At 43.9% G+C, this 13,821-nt stretch overlaps 1 protein-coding gene across 3 annotated transcripts in view; it reads left to right on the top strand.

Annotated features, from left to right (window-relative positions):
- Positions 1 to 13,406, top strand: part of RRN3 (RRN3 homolog, RNA polymerase I transcription factor) — a 1,085,194-nt gene extending 1,071,788 nt beyond the window's left edge. For all 3 annotated transcript variants that reach the window (XM_073591180.1, XM_073591181.1, XM_073591179.1), the window contains one exon: positions 12,649 to 13,406. In XM_073591180.1, coding sequence (XP_073447281.1) covers positions 12,649 to 12,807 — 159 coding nt within the window. In that variant the 3' untranslated portion in view covers positions 12,808 to 13,406. The remainder of the gene's footprint in view (positions 1 to 12,648) is intronic.
- Positions 13,407 to 13,821: the final 415 nt, after the last annotated feature.

Genomic DNA, 13,821 nt, shown 5'->3' with positions numbered 1-13,821 from the left:
GGAGCTATCAAGGCGCCAAATGTGTGAGGCAACCCGCGCATAGGGAATTTGTATGGTCATTGTTATGGGGTTGTGGTCCGATAAAATCATTGGTTCAATAGTAGCTTTGGTTAGAAAGGATAGGTCAATTTGGGAGATAAAAAAAGTGGTCCAGTCTGGAATATTTGAAGTGGGGCTTGGAGAAGAATGTGAAATCCTCGTCAGAAGGATGTAGTGTGCGCCAAGTGTCATGGAGCAATAGTTCCTTGAGTTGAATCTTTTTTTTTTTTATTAATATTGTTTTATTGAGTTTTACATATATTCAAAGTACAGTACTGTGTATATTGATACAGCAAAGTGTTACACTTGTGGTTGTTAGCCGGGATTGTCATACAGACCGTGCCGAGTAAGATAATGTTGTTTTTGTGACTAACCAGGGGAAGTTGTACTTCACATAACACGTAATGATTTACTAAGGGGTTGGTTCAGTGTTCAGTGGTAATTGTTAATTGTTAATAGTTAATAGTTAATATTTAATAGTTAATGCCGTTCATAGTCTTTCAACCCTCTCTCCTGGGCACCCCAAATGGGGACTATCTGTGCCCAGTGAGGGTGTATACAGTAATGTAATTTTAGGGCATGTCGGATCTAGATGTATAATGTGATGGGGTACCTCTCTTGCCAAGAACTGATAAGAGATTGACATGTTTAGAGTATGTACATGGACGGGAAGTTGCGGAGGGGAATGAGGGGAGTGAGGGGAAGACGGAGGTTTAGGCTGGGGCATATATTCAAACAGTTCTATGGTTATTCAAGAGCGAGTTTACGTTGCTATCAGAATCCATGATGGGAGGAATGTTCTGTGCTTGTGTCGGTTGTGATTCTTTAAAATGGAACCAACAGGCCCAAGTTTCTCTAAATTTAGATGGTGTGTCAGATGTTTGAGATTTTCTATCTCGGCTACTCTGTCCACTCTCCGAATCCATTCTGTAATTGAGGGAGGTGATGTGCTCCTCCAGTGTACAGGAATGCACAGGTTTGCCGCATTTATGAGATGGAGGACTAGCGATTTTTTGTATAAGCGTTGAGGAATGGATGTATGATGGAGTAGAAATTGTGCCGGGGTAAAGTCTGGGGTGTATGTTGTTTTTTGAGTAATTAAGCGATGTATGTCAGCCCAGTAGGGTTGAATGAGGGGACATTCCCACCAAATGTGGAGGAGTGAGCCTCTAGCTGCGTTACATCTCCAGCATTTAGGGGATACGTTTGGTATAAATTTGTTAATTTTGTCGGGAGTCCTATACCATTTCGTGTAGATTTTGAATTTACACTCCTGTATCGCTACATTGATTGAACCTTTGTGGATGTGAGTGAGTACATTTCTCCATTCGTCCGGAGTAAAGACTTGGTTCAGTTCAGTTTTCAATTGTATTAGTAATTTATCTTCTTTGATGTCATGCGATGTGAAAAGGAGTGCGTGGATGGTCGAGATGAGGTGTCTTTGAGGTTCCTGACTGTTGCAAAGGCGTTCGAAGGGTGTGAGTTCCCTGTGTAGATTGGCGGTGGGTTGTAGGCTATTGATGAAGTGGCGGATCTGAAGGTATTTGTAAAGAGGAATATTATAGTCAGGGAGTTTATCATTCAATGCCTGGTGTGATAGGAGGGATCCATGAAGGAACATGTGTTGTGCTGTGAGGCGTGTTCTTTGTGGGTCATTTGTCGGGTGGAGTAGAGACACTCCCGGCTTAAAGTCAGGGTTATCTTCTATAGGTGTCATTGGTCCTGGTGTAGGTTGAAGCCTCATTATTTTGCATGCAGCTTTAAAATTTAAGAGTGTGGAGTTGATCAGGGGATTTGATGTGGCAGTTTTCGGAATATGTTGAGGGTTAATCCAAGGAAGAAGTTTCAACAGGATCTTGGTAAAAGCGTTTTCAATATGTACCCACTCTTTTTCTCTGCTGTGTATGTGCCAGTCAACAATTCTGGCTAGATGGCAGACCCGGTAGTAGGTTTGTATGTCCGGGACTTGTAATCCTCCCTGTAATTTGGGGAGTGTCAGTCTATGCCAGTTCAATCTGGGCTGTTTGGAGAGCCAGATGAACTTCCTACAGATCCTTTTGTAAGTAGCAAAGAAAGAGAGTGGGAGCAGTATCGGAATGGTTTGGAGTAGGTATAGTATCCTAGGTAGTATGTTCATTTTTAAAATGGCTATCCTTCCGAACCACGAAAATGGACCGGTTTGCCATTTTTGCAGGTCATTCTGGATGGTTTGTAAAATGGGTATGAAGTTTAGCCGATATAAGTCTGTCAATCTGGCTGGGATTTTGATACCTAGGTATGTTATTGCTTGTGATTCCCAACCAAACGGGAAGTTATGTTTGCATTGTATGACTGTCTCATTTGTTAGCGATATGTTAAGGGCTTTGGATTTAGAAAAGTTTATTTGTAAGTTTGAAAGGGTTTTGAAAAGTGTGAAGTCTCTGAGAAGGTTCGGGATGGTAGTGATCGGATCCGTGAGAAAGAGAAGGACGTCGTCCGCGTATGCCGCTACTTTGTATTGTTTTTGGTTTATTTCAATGCCTTTGATATCCGGGTTCTCTCTAATTCTGCGCAGCATGGGTTCCATAGTTAGAATAAAGATCAGGGGGGATAAAGGGCATCCCTGTCTAGTTCCGTTGGACACGGAGAAGGCGCCCGACAAGCCACCATTCACTCTTACTTTGGCCGTGGGAGAAGAATAGAGAGTCAAAATCATGTTGATTAATCATGTCGGAAGGCCTATTGAGTGCAGGGTTGCTTCCATAAAGTCCCAGGCCACCCTGTCGAACGCCTTCTCCGCGTCCAACGAAAGGAGGAAGCCCTTAGTAGTGGTGGAAGTTAACCAATGGTGTACGTTTAGAGCTTTAGAAGTGTTATCTTTAGCTTCTCTACCCGGGACAAAACCTACTTGGTCAGTGGCAATTAAATTAGGAATCAGGGGTAGAAGACGGTTAGCTATGGCTTTAGCATATAATTTTACATCTACATTTAGTAGAGAAATGGGGCGATAATTAGAGACCATCTTGTTATCTTTTCCTGGTTTGGGGATGAGAGTAATATGCGCTTCTAATATGTCTTTGGACGCTGTACTATTGGGTGTAAGGCTATTAAACGCCTTGACTAGGTGAGGTGTTAGCAGTTCATGGAAGGTTTTGTAGTAACCGACTGGTAGTCCATCGGGACCAGGGCTTTTGCCCGGTTTCATATGTTTTAGTGCCAGTGTAATTTCCTCCGTAGTCAAGGGTTTGTCAAGAGATGCAGCCTCCTCAGCCTTGAGTGGTGAGGGAGAGTATTGGGATAAAAAATTTTGAATTGCCGTTTTCCTGTCCGATGGGGTAGGAGAAGTCTGTTTTGAGCAAAGATTGTACAAGTCTGTGAAGTAGCGTACAAATTGTTTCGCTATGTCCTCTGACGCGACTAATGTTTTACCCGAGGGGTCTACGATTGAGTGAATAGTGTGGGCAGCCTTTTTAACCTGTAGTGCTCTAGCTAGCATCTTCCCTGACTTGTTACCAAACTCATAGAAGCATTTTTTCGTAAGCATGTATTTGCGTTTAACGTTTTTGTGTAATTCTTCTAAGAGGTCGTTTCTCAATTGTGTCAGCTCGGCTAATGTATCTGAGGCCAGAGATGCTTTGTGTTTCCTTTCCAGTTGTGAAATGCGGTTAGTCATTACCTCCAGTCTCTCTTTCCTTTGTTTGTTTCTATGCGCGGCCTGGGACAAGAACGTTCCTCTCGTAACACATTTATGTGCCGCCCATACTACCTCCGGAGAGGATTCATTCTGTCCGTTGTCACTAAATAGTTAGTTAGGTGTTGGGAGATGGTGTGTGCTATGTCAGCGTCTGTGAGGAGAGATGTGTCCAAGCGCCAGATGGGAGAGTGTTTTCTTATGTTGGGAATGTGCAGGGTCATGGTGATGGGGTTGTGGTCGGAAAGTATCATCGGGTCAATGGTGGATGTCTGGAGCATCGGCAGGTCATTTTGGGAGATAAAGAAGTAATCTATACGAGAGTATTTGAGTGCGGTGGGGAGAAAAAGGTAAAGTCTTTGCCGATTGGGTTAAGTGTGCGCCATGTATCATGTAATAATAGGTCTCTGAATTGTGTTTTGATAGCCCGTAGAGCCCTATAAGAAGAAGATGAGGCCCCACTAGAAGTATCGAGGGGTGGATTGAGAGGAATATTGAAGTCACCGCCTACTATAAGAGTGCCCGCGGTAAAAGTCGTGAGAAGATGTAACGTGTTGCGAAAAAATGTCACTTGTTGCGTGTTTGGGGCATACAGGTTGGCGATGGTTATTGTTTGTTTGTGTATAGAGCCTTTGATGAAAAGGAATCTACCCTGTGGGTCTTGTATTACATCAGTTACGATCAGTGGGCAATGCTTTGATATAAGGATGCAAACACCTTTCGATTTGGCTTCCGTATTGGAGGCATGGTATACAGTTGGAAAGTGTTTGTTCTGCAGTTTGGGGATTGTGTCCGATCTAAAATGTGTCTCTTGAATCAGTGCAATATGTGTTTTGGTTTTTTGTAATGAGGCAAGTAAAAGAGAACGTTTTTCGGGTGTGTTTAGGCCGCGAATGTTCACGGAGCGTAGGTTAAGTGCTGAGTGTGTTGAAGTCTTTGAAGTAGTTACGTTAGTGGGATCCATGACCTCCGTCGGGGGAAGGTGATGTATCGGGGGAAAAGGTTCTGGGAAAGTGTGCTCAGTGTGAATGATGGGGGCTAATGATGGAGTGTGTAGCGTTGATTTGATATACCGATGAGACAGCAGAGATATTAATTAATGAAGCTGTCTCGTTGTTAATATTAAATCGGTAAGATACAGCGCAGGTACAGTCCCCAATCCGCGAAGCCCGGTTTGGCAGACTGCACCGCAGCTGTGTGGGGGTTGGCGTAAACCCGACACGAGACGAGTTATTATGAGGTGTGGTGGAGTAGTGATACCTGGGTGTCCTACTATCCTATGACTACAGATCGCATATTGAGGTGGTGTGTGCAAATTTTCCTTTTCTCGGCTTGGAGGAAAATGTTGTGGGTGTCAGGGTGGGATAAGGCAGGGCGGGCCGTGGGCCCCTGAGAAGGGAGTGCTAGCATGAATTCCATTGTTCTGACAAGAACCATAGATTTCAAGTGTTCATAAATTCATGAGTTGTTTGCCTGTATGAGAGTGGCTTGAGGTCCAGCCATCAAGCCAATCTCATGGAGGGGTATTCTCGGCTCTCTGAGAACCTCGTGGCATCCCCCTAGAGGCGCAGTAGAGGATCCAGAGTGCAAGGCGAGAAGACCGTACAGTCTATGTTGTATGGTTAGAAGATCCAGTAAACTAAACACCTAATCTCAACAGCTATGCTGTTATCTGTTTGGAAGAGCTTGAACTATAACCAAGAAAACCTTACATTTGTGTAGCATGGACTTATGCGTATATGTAACAATAATAACAATCCTGGGTACCTGGATAACTAGGTCAATTTCACAGTTATGTGTATCTAAAAGAGTAGACATTGAAGCTTTACCCTGTGGTTACCATAACTGGGAAGTCTAGTGATGGCTGCAGGCTACAGAAGGAGAGTACCTGAGCGGGGTGCAGAGTCGAGTGCATTATACCTCCCGTAGTTATTCGTGGATTCGGAAGCAGCCAGAGTCTTTATGTTCCTAAGGGTAATGTATTCGGTTGCTTTGTCCTTCCCGTCTGTGAGTCCTTAATCTTAAGCGGGAGTGCGCTGTTCTTGTAGTTGTTCCGTTGCCAGAGACGCCTCCGGACCCCGTAGGGAGAGACTTGCGGTGTGTAGATGCAAAGGACCATGGAATGTTCTCCGGGAGTGTTTTGACCAGGGGTAGTCCGCTGGGTTACCTCCTTGCGGCCTGTGTCGACAGGAATCTGGCGCCGTTTGTTAGGCTGAAGGGCGCCTTATGTTGACGTAAGAGATCATTCTGCACTTGGTGTTTCCGGTGCATTACTAGTGTCCGGATGAGGAATGTCGGGAGCGGGTTGCGTTGCCATGGAGATCATTGACTTGTTTCCGGTGAGTTGTTGCCCTGCATTCTGGGGATTGTAGTACACGCAGCCATCGTTAGTATTCCATATGTATGGAGGTGGAAGCTTTGCAGAAGCCGCTTATAGATTTAGTTTAAACAGGTATTTCGCAGACTGTGTTTTCGCAGCTTGGAGGTACTCATGTGCAGTCTTTAGTGTGTAAAAACTAAGAGAACAGAAACGTAACTGAAATAAAAGGAACTTTATCCGGGCCAGTGTGGGTGAAAGTCCGACTTGGCCTAAACAGAAATACTGTAACCCGAAAATTACTTTAGCTTGCGGGTAGCGTTAGCGTTCCCGTCTGGCCCTCCTGGAGTTGGGAGAGTTCGGGCTATGGTTACGGCGGTTAGCGCGGTATGCTCCATGAGGCGGTGTGATGGATGAGGTTCTTCTCCTCCTTTGGCTTGTATGAGAAGCCTCCATGGGTTCATCAGGTGGGTGTTCTCTGCGGACCGCGGAACAGCGGAATTCCGCATACCAGTTGGGTACTTCTATCCTCGGGATGTGCAGGGTGTCACAGAATAGAGGGAGACCTTCAGGTACCCTTAGAAAAGCCGAGCGGCCCTGAGAGGTAGCGGCTAGACAGAAAGGGAATTTCCACTTGTAGGTAATGCTTTTAGCTCGCAGAGTGTCAAGCAGGGGCTTCAGATCCCTGCGGTGTTGGAGGGTAATGCCTGACAGGTCTTGATATATTTGGACTATTTTTCCTTCGTGCACTATTTGTGGAACGGCTCTGGCTTGTTTGAGTATTTCCTCCTTGATCCTAAAATCTGTGAGACAGCAGATGACATCCCTCAGTGGATCTGTGTCTTTGCCTTTGGGCCGCAGTGCCCTATGGATCCTTTCTAGTTCAATGTGCGTCTGGAGTGGTCTGTGGAGGAGACCGTTAAACAGGCTTGTGGCGGAATGCGCAATCTGTTCGCCTTCGATCGATTCTAGTAAACCTCTGATCCGCAGATTGTGGCGTCTGCCCTGGTTGTCGAGATCCTCGAGGTGTCTTTGCATGTCTCTCATCTGGAGTGTATGAGTGTCGACATGCATAGTCGTTTTGCGTAGTTGAAGGTCCTGTCGATCCGCCATCTTTTCCACTGTCTGCACCCTGTCAGAGAGGGCGCGGATGTCTATACGGAGTTCCGAGATTGCTGCCGACAGGGTGTCTTTAATGTCTGCGGCTATCATCCGCAGGTCCTGGATGTTTAATTGCGGTGGTGGTCGGTCTTCGGTTCCGTTTGTCTGGCCGAGCGGGAGAATGTTTGTTAGAGCTCCCGTTTGTAAGGAAGGTGCGGCCTCTGGGTTACTGAGGCGGGAAGACGCCATGTTACCCCTGTTTGTCCGGAACATTTCTGGAATATTGTGTCCAGCGTTGCCCGGTTGCTCTCTGGGTGAGCGGGACTGAGAGGTTGAGGCGTTCCGGGACGCAGTCCCCATATTTTTGGCCGAGTAAATGGCGTTAGAACCACCGATAGATTGGTAGCAGGTCTTGGATATCAGGAGCTATTGGTTTAAGCAGCCATCTTCATGCCAGGTCAGGCCACGCCCCCCTTGAGTTGAATCTTTATCGCACGAAGGGCCTTGTATGTCAGAGCTGATAGACCATTAGACGTGTCGATTGATGGATTAAGGGCTACATTAAAGTCACCACCAACTATTAAGGTACCTGAGTAGAATGTTTGCAATTGTTGGAGCGTTTTACGAAAAAAGGCAACCCGTGCAGTGTTTGGTGCATAGAGATTTGCGATGGTGATAAGTCTATTATGTAGGTTACCCTTTATAAAAAGGAACCTCCCTTGAGGATCTCTCTGAATGTCAGTGATAGTAATTGAGCAATTTTTTGATATGAGAATGGATACCCCTTTTGATTTAGCATCTTTATTAGATGCATGGTGTACTGTCAGGAAGTGTCTGTCATAAAGCTTAGGTATGTCGTCCGTTCGGAATTGTGTTTCTTGGATAAGGGCAATATGATTTTTCGACTTTAGTAGGGAAGAGAGTAATTGTGACCGTTTCTCGGGTGTGTTGAGTCCTCGTATGTTTATGGAGCATAATTTGATTTGAGTGGTAGACTGAGTCTTGTCATTTGTTATGTGGGTGGGCGCCATTGCTTCTGTCAGAAATGGATGCGTAAAGAGAAGTCAAGGGCAGTGGGGTAGGAGGGTAGGAGGAGGGGTTCTGTTAAAATTAGGATGAGCTGTGGTTTGGGTACTTAAACCCTCTGGAACAACCGATGAGGCGACGAGGATATAAATCACCCGCCTCAGTGATAATCGAGAATCGGTAGGGTACAGAGTAGAAATACCGTGCACTCCGCGATTTGCGGAATTGCACCCTATTCCACTACTGTGTGGGGGATGGCAATAACCTGTCACAAGAGAGTGTTTGTAGTTTTAAAAGTACCTAGTGTCACGAGACACCTGCCACTCACCGACCATTGAAAGAAAATATTAGGGAGGGTGTGTGCGTCATCAATGGGTGATTCATGAGATGAGGTACTGTCTGGATATAAAGGGGATACATCCCCAGTATTTTAGGGTAATAGGTGAACTTATGTATGCGAAAGTGTAAACCACCCTTCATGTGTCAGTGTAACCTTAGTAAGCAAGTGTACCATGGGTGCTCTTAAGTTGGAGATCTGGGGATGTCCTCTGTCCTCAGTGAGGCAATCTGTGTAAAAGCCAGAGTGCAGCTTATCTAGTGATAATCGTTTGTATGATAAAAAATTGTAAGATTACAGAAAAATAATGTCAAATAGCAAATATATATACTTTGAACTAGTATAAGTAATTTCTTACTAAAAATAAAGAACCAAAACATTCAAAAGTGTAACATCAAAACGGTAAGTATAGTTGGATACCTGTGAGTGTATATCTGAGTTGTGTTCAATCTGATTGATATAATTAAGGTGAAAAAGTTTGTTTTCAGCTGAGCAGTACGGGCCTATTCGGGAACAGGTCTGTAGTTAATATAGGCTATCAGATGGGAGTAATGGCAAGGGGAACAGTTGTGTGTCGAAAAGTATTGACCCATGTACCTATGTATGAGTTATAGACAGGTTTTTATTTTTGGCACCATACCTGGTACATGAGTCCGCTACCAGGAGAGCAGTCAGCCGTGTCATAGCCCGCTGAGTAGAAGTTCATTCTTGTGTTTAAAGATGCCCCTGTAGTGGGGGAGGTTGGTCTGTGAGAAGTCCAAGTCGGCGGTGGGTTCCAGTAAACTGCTCCTGTGTGGGCGAAAGGAAAATCTTCAGCCATGTGGTCTTTAATAGTTTGAATCCGGCTAGGAAGGGTGATCTCTCTTTATCCAGGATCCTGGTCCAATGTATGGGTAAGCAGTTGATAACTGTGTTGACTGGTGATGTGCCGTCTTAATGAGAATGTGGCTGTAAAAGGAAGTCCGATGACATGTGACTAATGTCCATAACGTACATCCGGAAGCCGCTCGCTGTGCATTTTGGGGTTGATAGTTTAAACTATTCTCGTGATGTTAAGCCAATGTTCACAAGCAATTTACTGTCCAACTCCACAGCCGCAGTGTGTGGGGGTAATTCCATGGTGTAGTTGGGTATATCGTGAGGGTGCTGTGGACGTCCGAGACGGTTCACAGTATCCAAGTTTTTATCGGTTCACAGTATCCAAGCTTTTATAATAAAAAACAGTCAAACCATAAGTCCAAAACTAAACAAAAAAAAGTGTGTCATAAACATGACTGAATGCGGCAAACCGGCAACCTTGTAATACTGAATACCTGTAGGGAGGCTTAGTGGTCCCTTCGGGCTCTCCTTGCATTAGGAGAGTCAGATGAGCTGAAGTCGTACCGGGGATTGCGCTGTGTTGGAGTCGAGGGAAAGCGTCTCCTTCTGTATCTTGTGCCTTGCGTCTCCATAGGCTCCTCAGATTGGTGTTCTCTCCTCAAAGCCAAATGGCGAAAATCAGCATACCAATTCGGCACATCTACCAACGGGATATTGAGGGTTTCGCAAAAGTGGTGAAGGTCTTCAGGCACTTTCAGAAGTGCCGTACGACCCTGGGAGAGGCAGAAAGGGAACTTCCATTTGTATGGTATGTTCTTAGAGCGGAGAATGTCCAGCAAGGGTCTCAGATCTCTGCGATATTGAAGTGTTATACCGGAGAGATCTTGGTAAATCTGGACAGTTTTCCCTTCATGAACGATTTGCGATTTGCCTCTGGCCTGTCTGAGAATCTCTTCCTTAATCTTGAAATCTACTAGGGAGCAGATTATGTCCCTTGGGGGATCAGTGTCCCTGCCCCTGGGTCTCAAAGCTCGATGGATCCTCTCTATTTCGATTGGGGTCTGTTCAGAAGGTCATTGAACAGTCCTGTGATGGATAGCAGTATTTGGTTTCCTTTGATTGCTTCTGGGATTCCTCTTATTCTTAGGTTATGGCGTCTGCCTCTATTATCAAGGTCTTCAAGGTGCCTTTGCATATCTCGCATTTGGAGGGTATGGGTGTCAACTTGATGTGTGGTCTTGCGGATCTGTATCTCCTGACGCTCCGCCATCTTTTCAGCGGCCTGCACTCTATCGGTGAGTGTATGTATGTCAAGGCACAGTTCCGAAATTGCAGCTGAGAGTGTGTCCTTTATGTCCGCTGCAATTGTTCTCAGGTCGTGGATGTTAAGGTGAGGTTGTGTATGTGGCTCTTTGTCATTCCCGGCTGTTGAAATAGGAGGGAGAGTGACGGGTGGTGATCCCAATTGCGAGAGAGTCGCTGTATGTGAGTTCCCATGGCGGGAGGACGCCATGTTTCCCCTGCCGGAGCGGAACATGTCTGGGATATTATGGCCCGTAGTCTCTGGGTGTTCCCTGGGCGAACGGGATCGGGAAGCAGATGTGTTCCTCGAGGCAGTTCCCATTTGTGTAGGCAGGTTTGGGTCGAGTGTGCCTCCGGTAAATTAAGTTCAGGTCGTGAGGTGGCAGGAGCTTCTAAGCTAAGCAGCCATCTTCGTTCCAGGTCAGGCCACGCCCAAAAAAAATCTACCATTTCTAAATGGATTTGACAAATGATTATTCAAGCTTACAGTTTGAAACAGAAAATTCCACCTTTTCAAATCAAGGCACACTCCACCGGGCCTCTATGGCTCAAATCTGCAAATCCGCAACCTGGTTTTCAGTCCATACATTCCCCAGATTTTATCAGGTGGATGTGGGAAGGCATGAGAATATCGCCTTTGGGCGTAGTGTGCTGCAGGCAGCGGTACAAGGTCCTCAGGTCTGATTACACCCTACGTTGTGTGGTCCCTTCCCCTCAAATAGCATTGCTCTGTTACATCCCATCAGTAATTACTGAGGCTCTGTGTCCCGTGATGTACGAGAAAGAAAATAGGATTTTTATAACAGCTTACCTGTAAAATCCTTTTCTTTTGAGGTACATCACAGGACACAGAGGTCCCGCCCCTCTTCTAATACACTTATATTGCTTTGCTACAAAACTGAGGTATCCCCAGTAGGGGGACGGAATGTATTCAGACCTCCCTAAATGTTTCACTCTTTGTTATATTGCAGCCATTTGCTAAAATCATTTAAGTTCATTTTTTTCCTCATTAATGTACACACAGCACCCCATATTGACAGAAAAACACAGAATTGTTGACATTTTTGCAGATTTATTAAAAAGAAAAACTGAAATATCACATGGTCCTAAGTATTCAGACCCTTTGCTCAGTATTTAGTAGAAGCTCCCTTTTGATCTAATACAGCCATGAGTATTTTTGGGAAAGATGCAGCAAGTTTTTCACAACTGGATTTGGGGATCCTCTGCCATTTCTCCTTGCAGATCCTCTCCAGTTCTGTCAGGTTGGATGGTAAACGTTGGTGGACAGCCATTTTTAGGTCTCTCCAGAGATGCTCAATTAGGTGTGTGGCTTTCCTAATCAAGTCCAATCAGTATAATCAAAAACAGCTGGACTAAAATGGAAGTGTAGAACCATCTCAAGGATGATCACAAGAAATGGACAGCACCTGAGTTAAATATATGAGTGTCACAGCAAAGGGTTATTCAGTTTTTCTTTTTTAATAAATCTGCAAAAATGTCAACAATTCTGTGTTTTTCTGTCAATATGGGGTGCTGTGTGTACATTAATGAAGAAAAAAAAAATGAACTTAAATGATTTTAGCAAATGGCTGCAATATAACAAAGAGTGAAAAATTTAAGGGGGTATGAATACTTTCCGTCCCCCTTCCTGTTTAGGGTGTGACCAGTGTCCAATCACGTTGTGATACTACATAACCCATCAGTAATTAATGAGGCTCTGTGTCCCGTGATGTACCTCAAAAGAAAAGGATTTTACAGGTAAGTTGTTATAAAAATCCATTTTTTTTTCATACCCTGCACTATTCTTTTAAGCCAGTACCAAACCAGCATCTGATTTTTTTTTTTTAGGATTACAGACACAAAACAGCAGAGCTCATTCTAAACCCTTTATTTTTATTGGGTTACTTTTACTGTCTCATGCATTGTAAATGTGTCTTCCAGTAACACTGCTAGTTATATTATATTTTATTTGAATTTCAATAGTAATATAGTTATAAAGTGTATATATTTGTATCTAACCATCTTCTGTACATACAGCAGGGTACAATTCCAGATGATGAAGATGATTTTCTTAAAGGAGAAATGCCACAGAATAATAGTGTTGAAAAGACATCGGGTTCATATGACTCCTTCCTGAAAAGTCCATTAAGTAGTGTTGGATCGCCTCCGATCAAGTTTCTTCAGCGGCTCTTCTGAACATTTAAAAACATGTGCCCTGGAACAGTCTTAATTTGGATAACACAAAGGGTTGTTCAGCTTGGCATATAGGACACAAGCCATTATAGGCTGTGACTTTTGTGGCATAGGTCATAATTGTTCATTGTTATAAATGCCATTCTTATGGTGATCTCCACTAGCTTCTGGGTTCCATGCAGCGCCACTGCCCTGCTCCTTTCTAAACACAGGGTGGCTGCATTTTCTCAATGAATGCAAAGCATTCTCTGATTGGATGAAGTGGAAAGTATGACGACATACTCCAAGTTGGACCCCAAGTTGTAACTATGTAAAAAAAATGCCAAACCTAGAATTCTTCTTTAACGCTAACAGTAAACTCCTGGATTAGCTGCTTTCTAGCATAAAGTCATGAAAAGAATGTTCTGCATCTTTCCAATCTGTTTTTTGCATGTGGATTCATTGGACATGTGTGTTGGTTGGGGACAGGCAGTTTGCTGCCATTGAATGGAATAAATAATTCAATGTAACATATAATCATACATGAACCCTAAGAGGAGATATGTTTGCTGGTTTATTGTGCAGAAGTATGCATTTTTTAAATATATATATTTTTTAAGTCATATGTGTGTACTTGATGAGCTGATTATCTAATTTTCAACTTTCTATGTTCTCTATTCATTTCGTTGGGGAAACAGAAAAAAATAAAAATTTGGACAATATTTTTTAACCTTCAACTTGGCATTTTTATAATTATATGCAACTTTAGCTCTGCAACATGTGTAAATGTAAGGCAGACTGAAAAAGGTTGTGTGCAAGCATCTTTACTCCCTTGGCACCAATTTTATTATTATTATACAGGATTTATATAGCGCCAAGTTTACAACTTGAGGGTATACAAATACAGTACACTTTAATACAGTAGAAATCAGAGGGCCCTGTTCCTTAGAGCTTACAATCTAGGAGTGAGGGTCAAGAGATACAAAAGGTAATAACTGTGGGGGATTTGCAGATGACAAAAATAAATGTACCAGTTGT

This window comes from Aquarana catesbeiana, linkage group LG06, assembly GCF_042186555.1.
Source record: "Aquarana catesbeiana isolate 2022-GZ linkage group LG06, ASM4218655v1, whole genome shotgun sequence".
NCBI classification, from domain to species: domain Eukaryota; kingdom Metazoa; phylum Chordata; class Amphibia; order Anura; family Ranidae; genus Aquarana; species Aquarana catesbeiana.
Note: the sequence above shows the minus strand (reverse complement) of the source record. Positions and strands in the feature narration are given on the sequence as shown.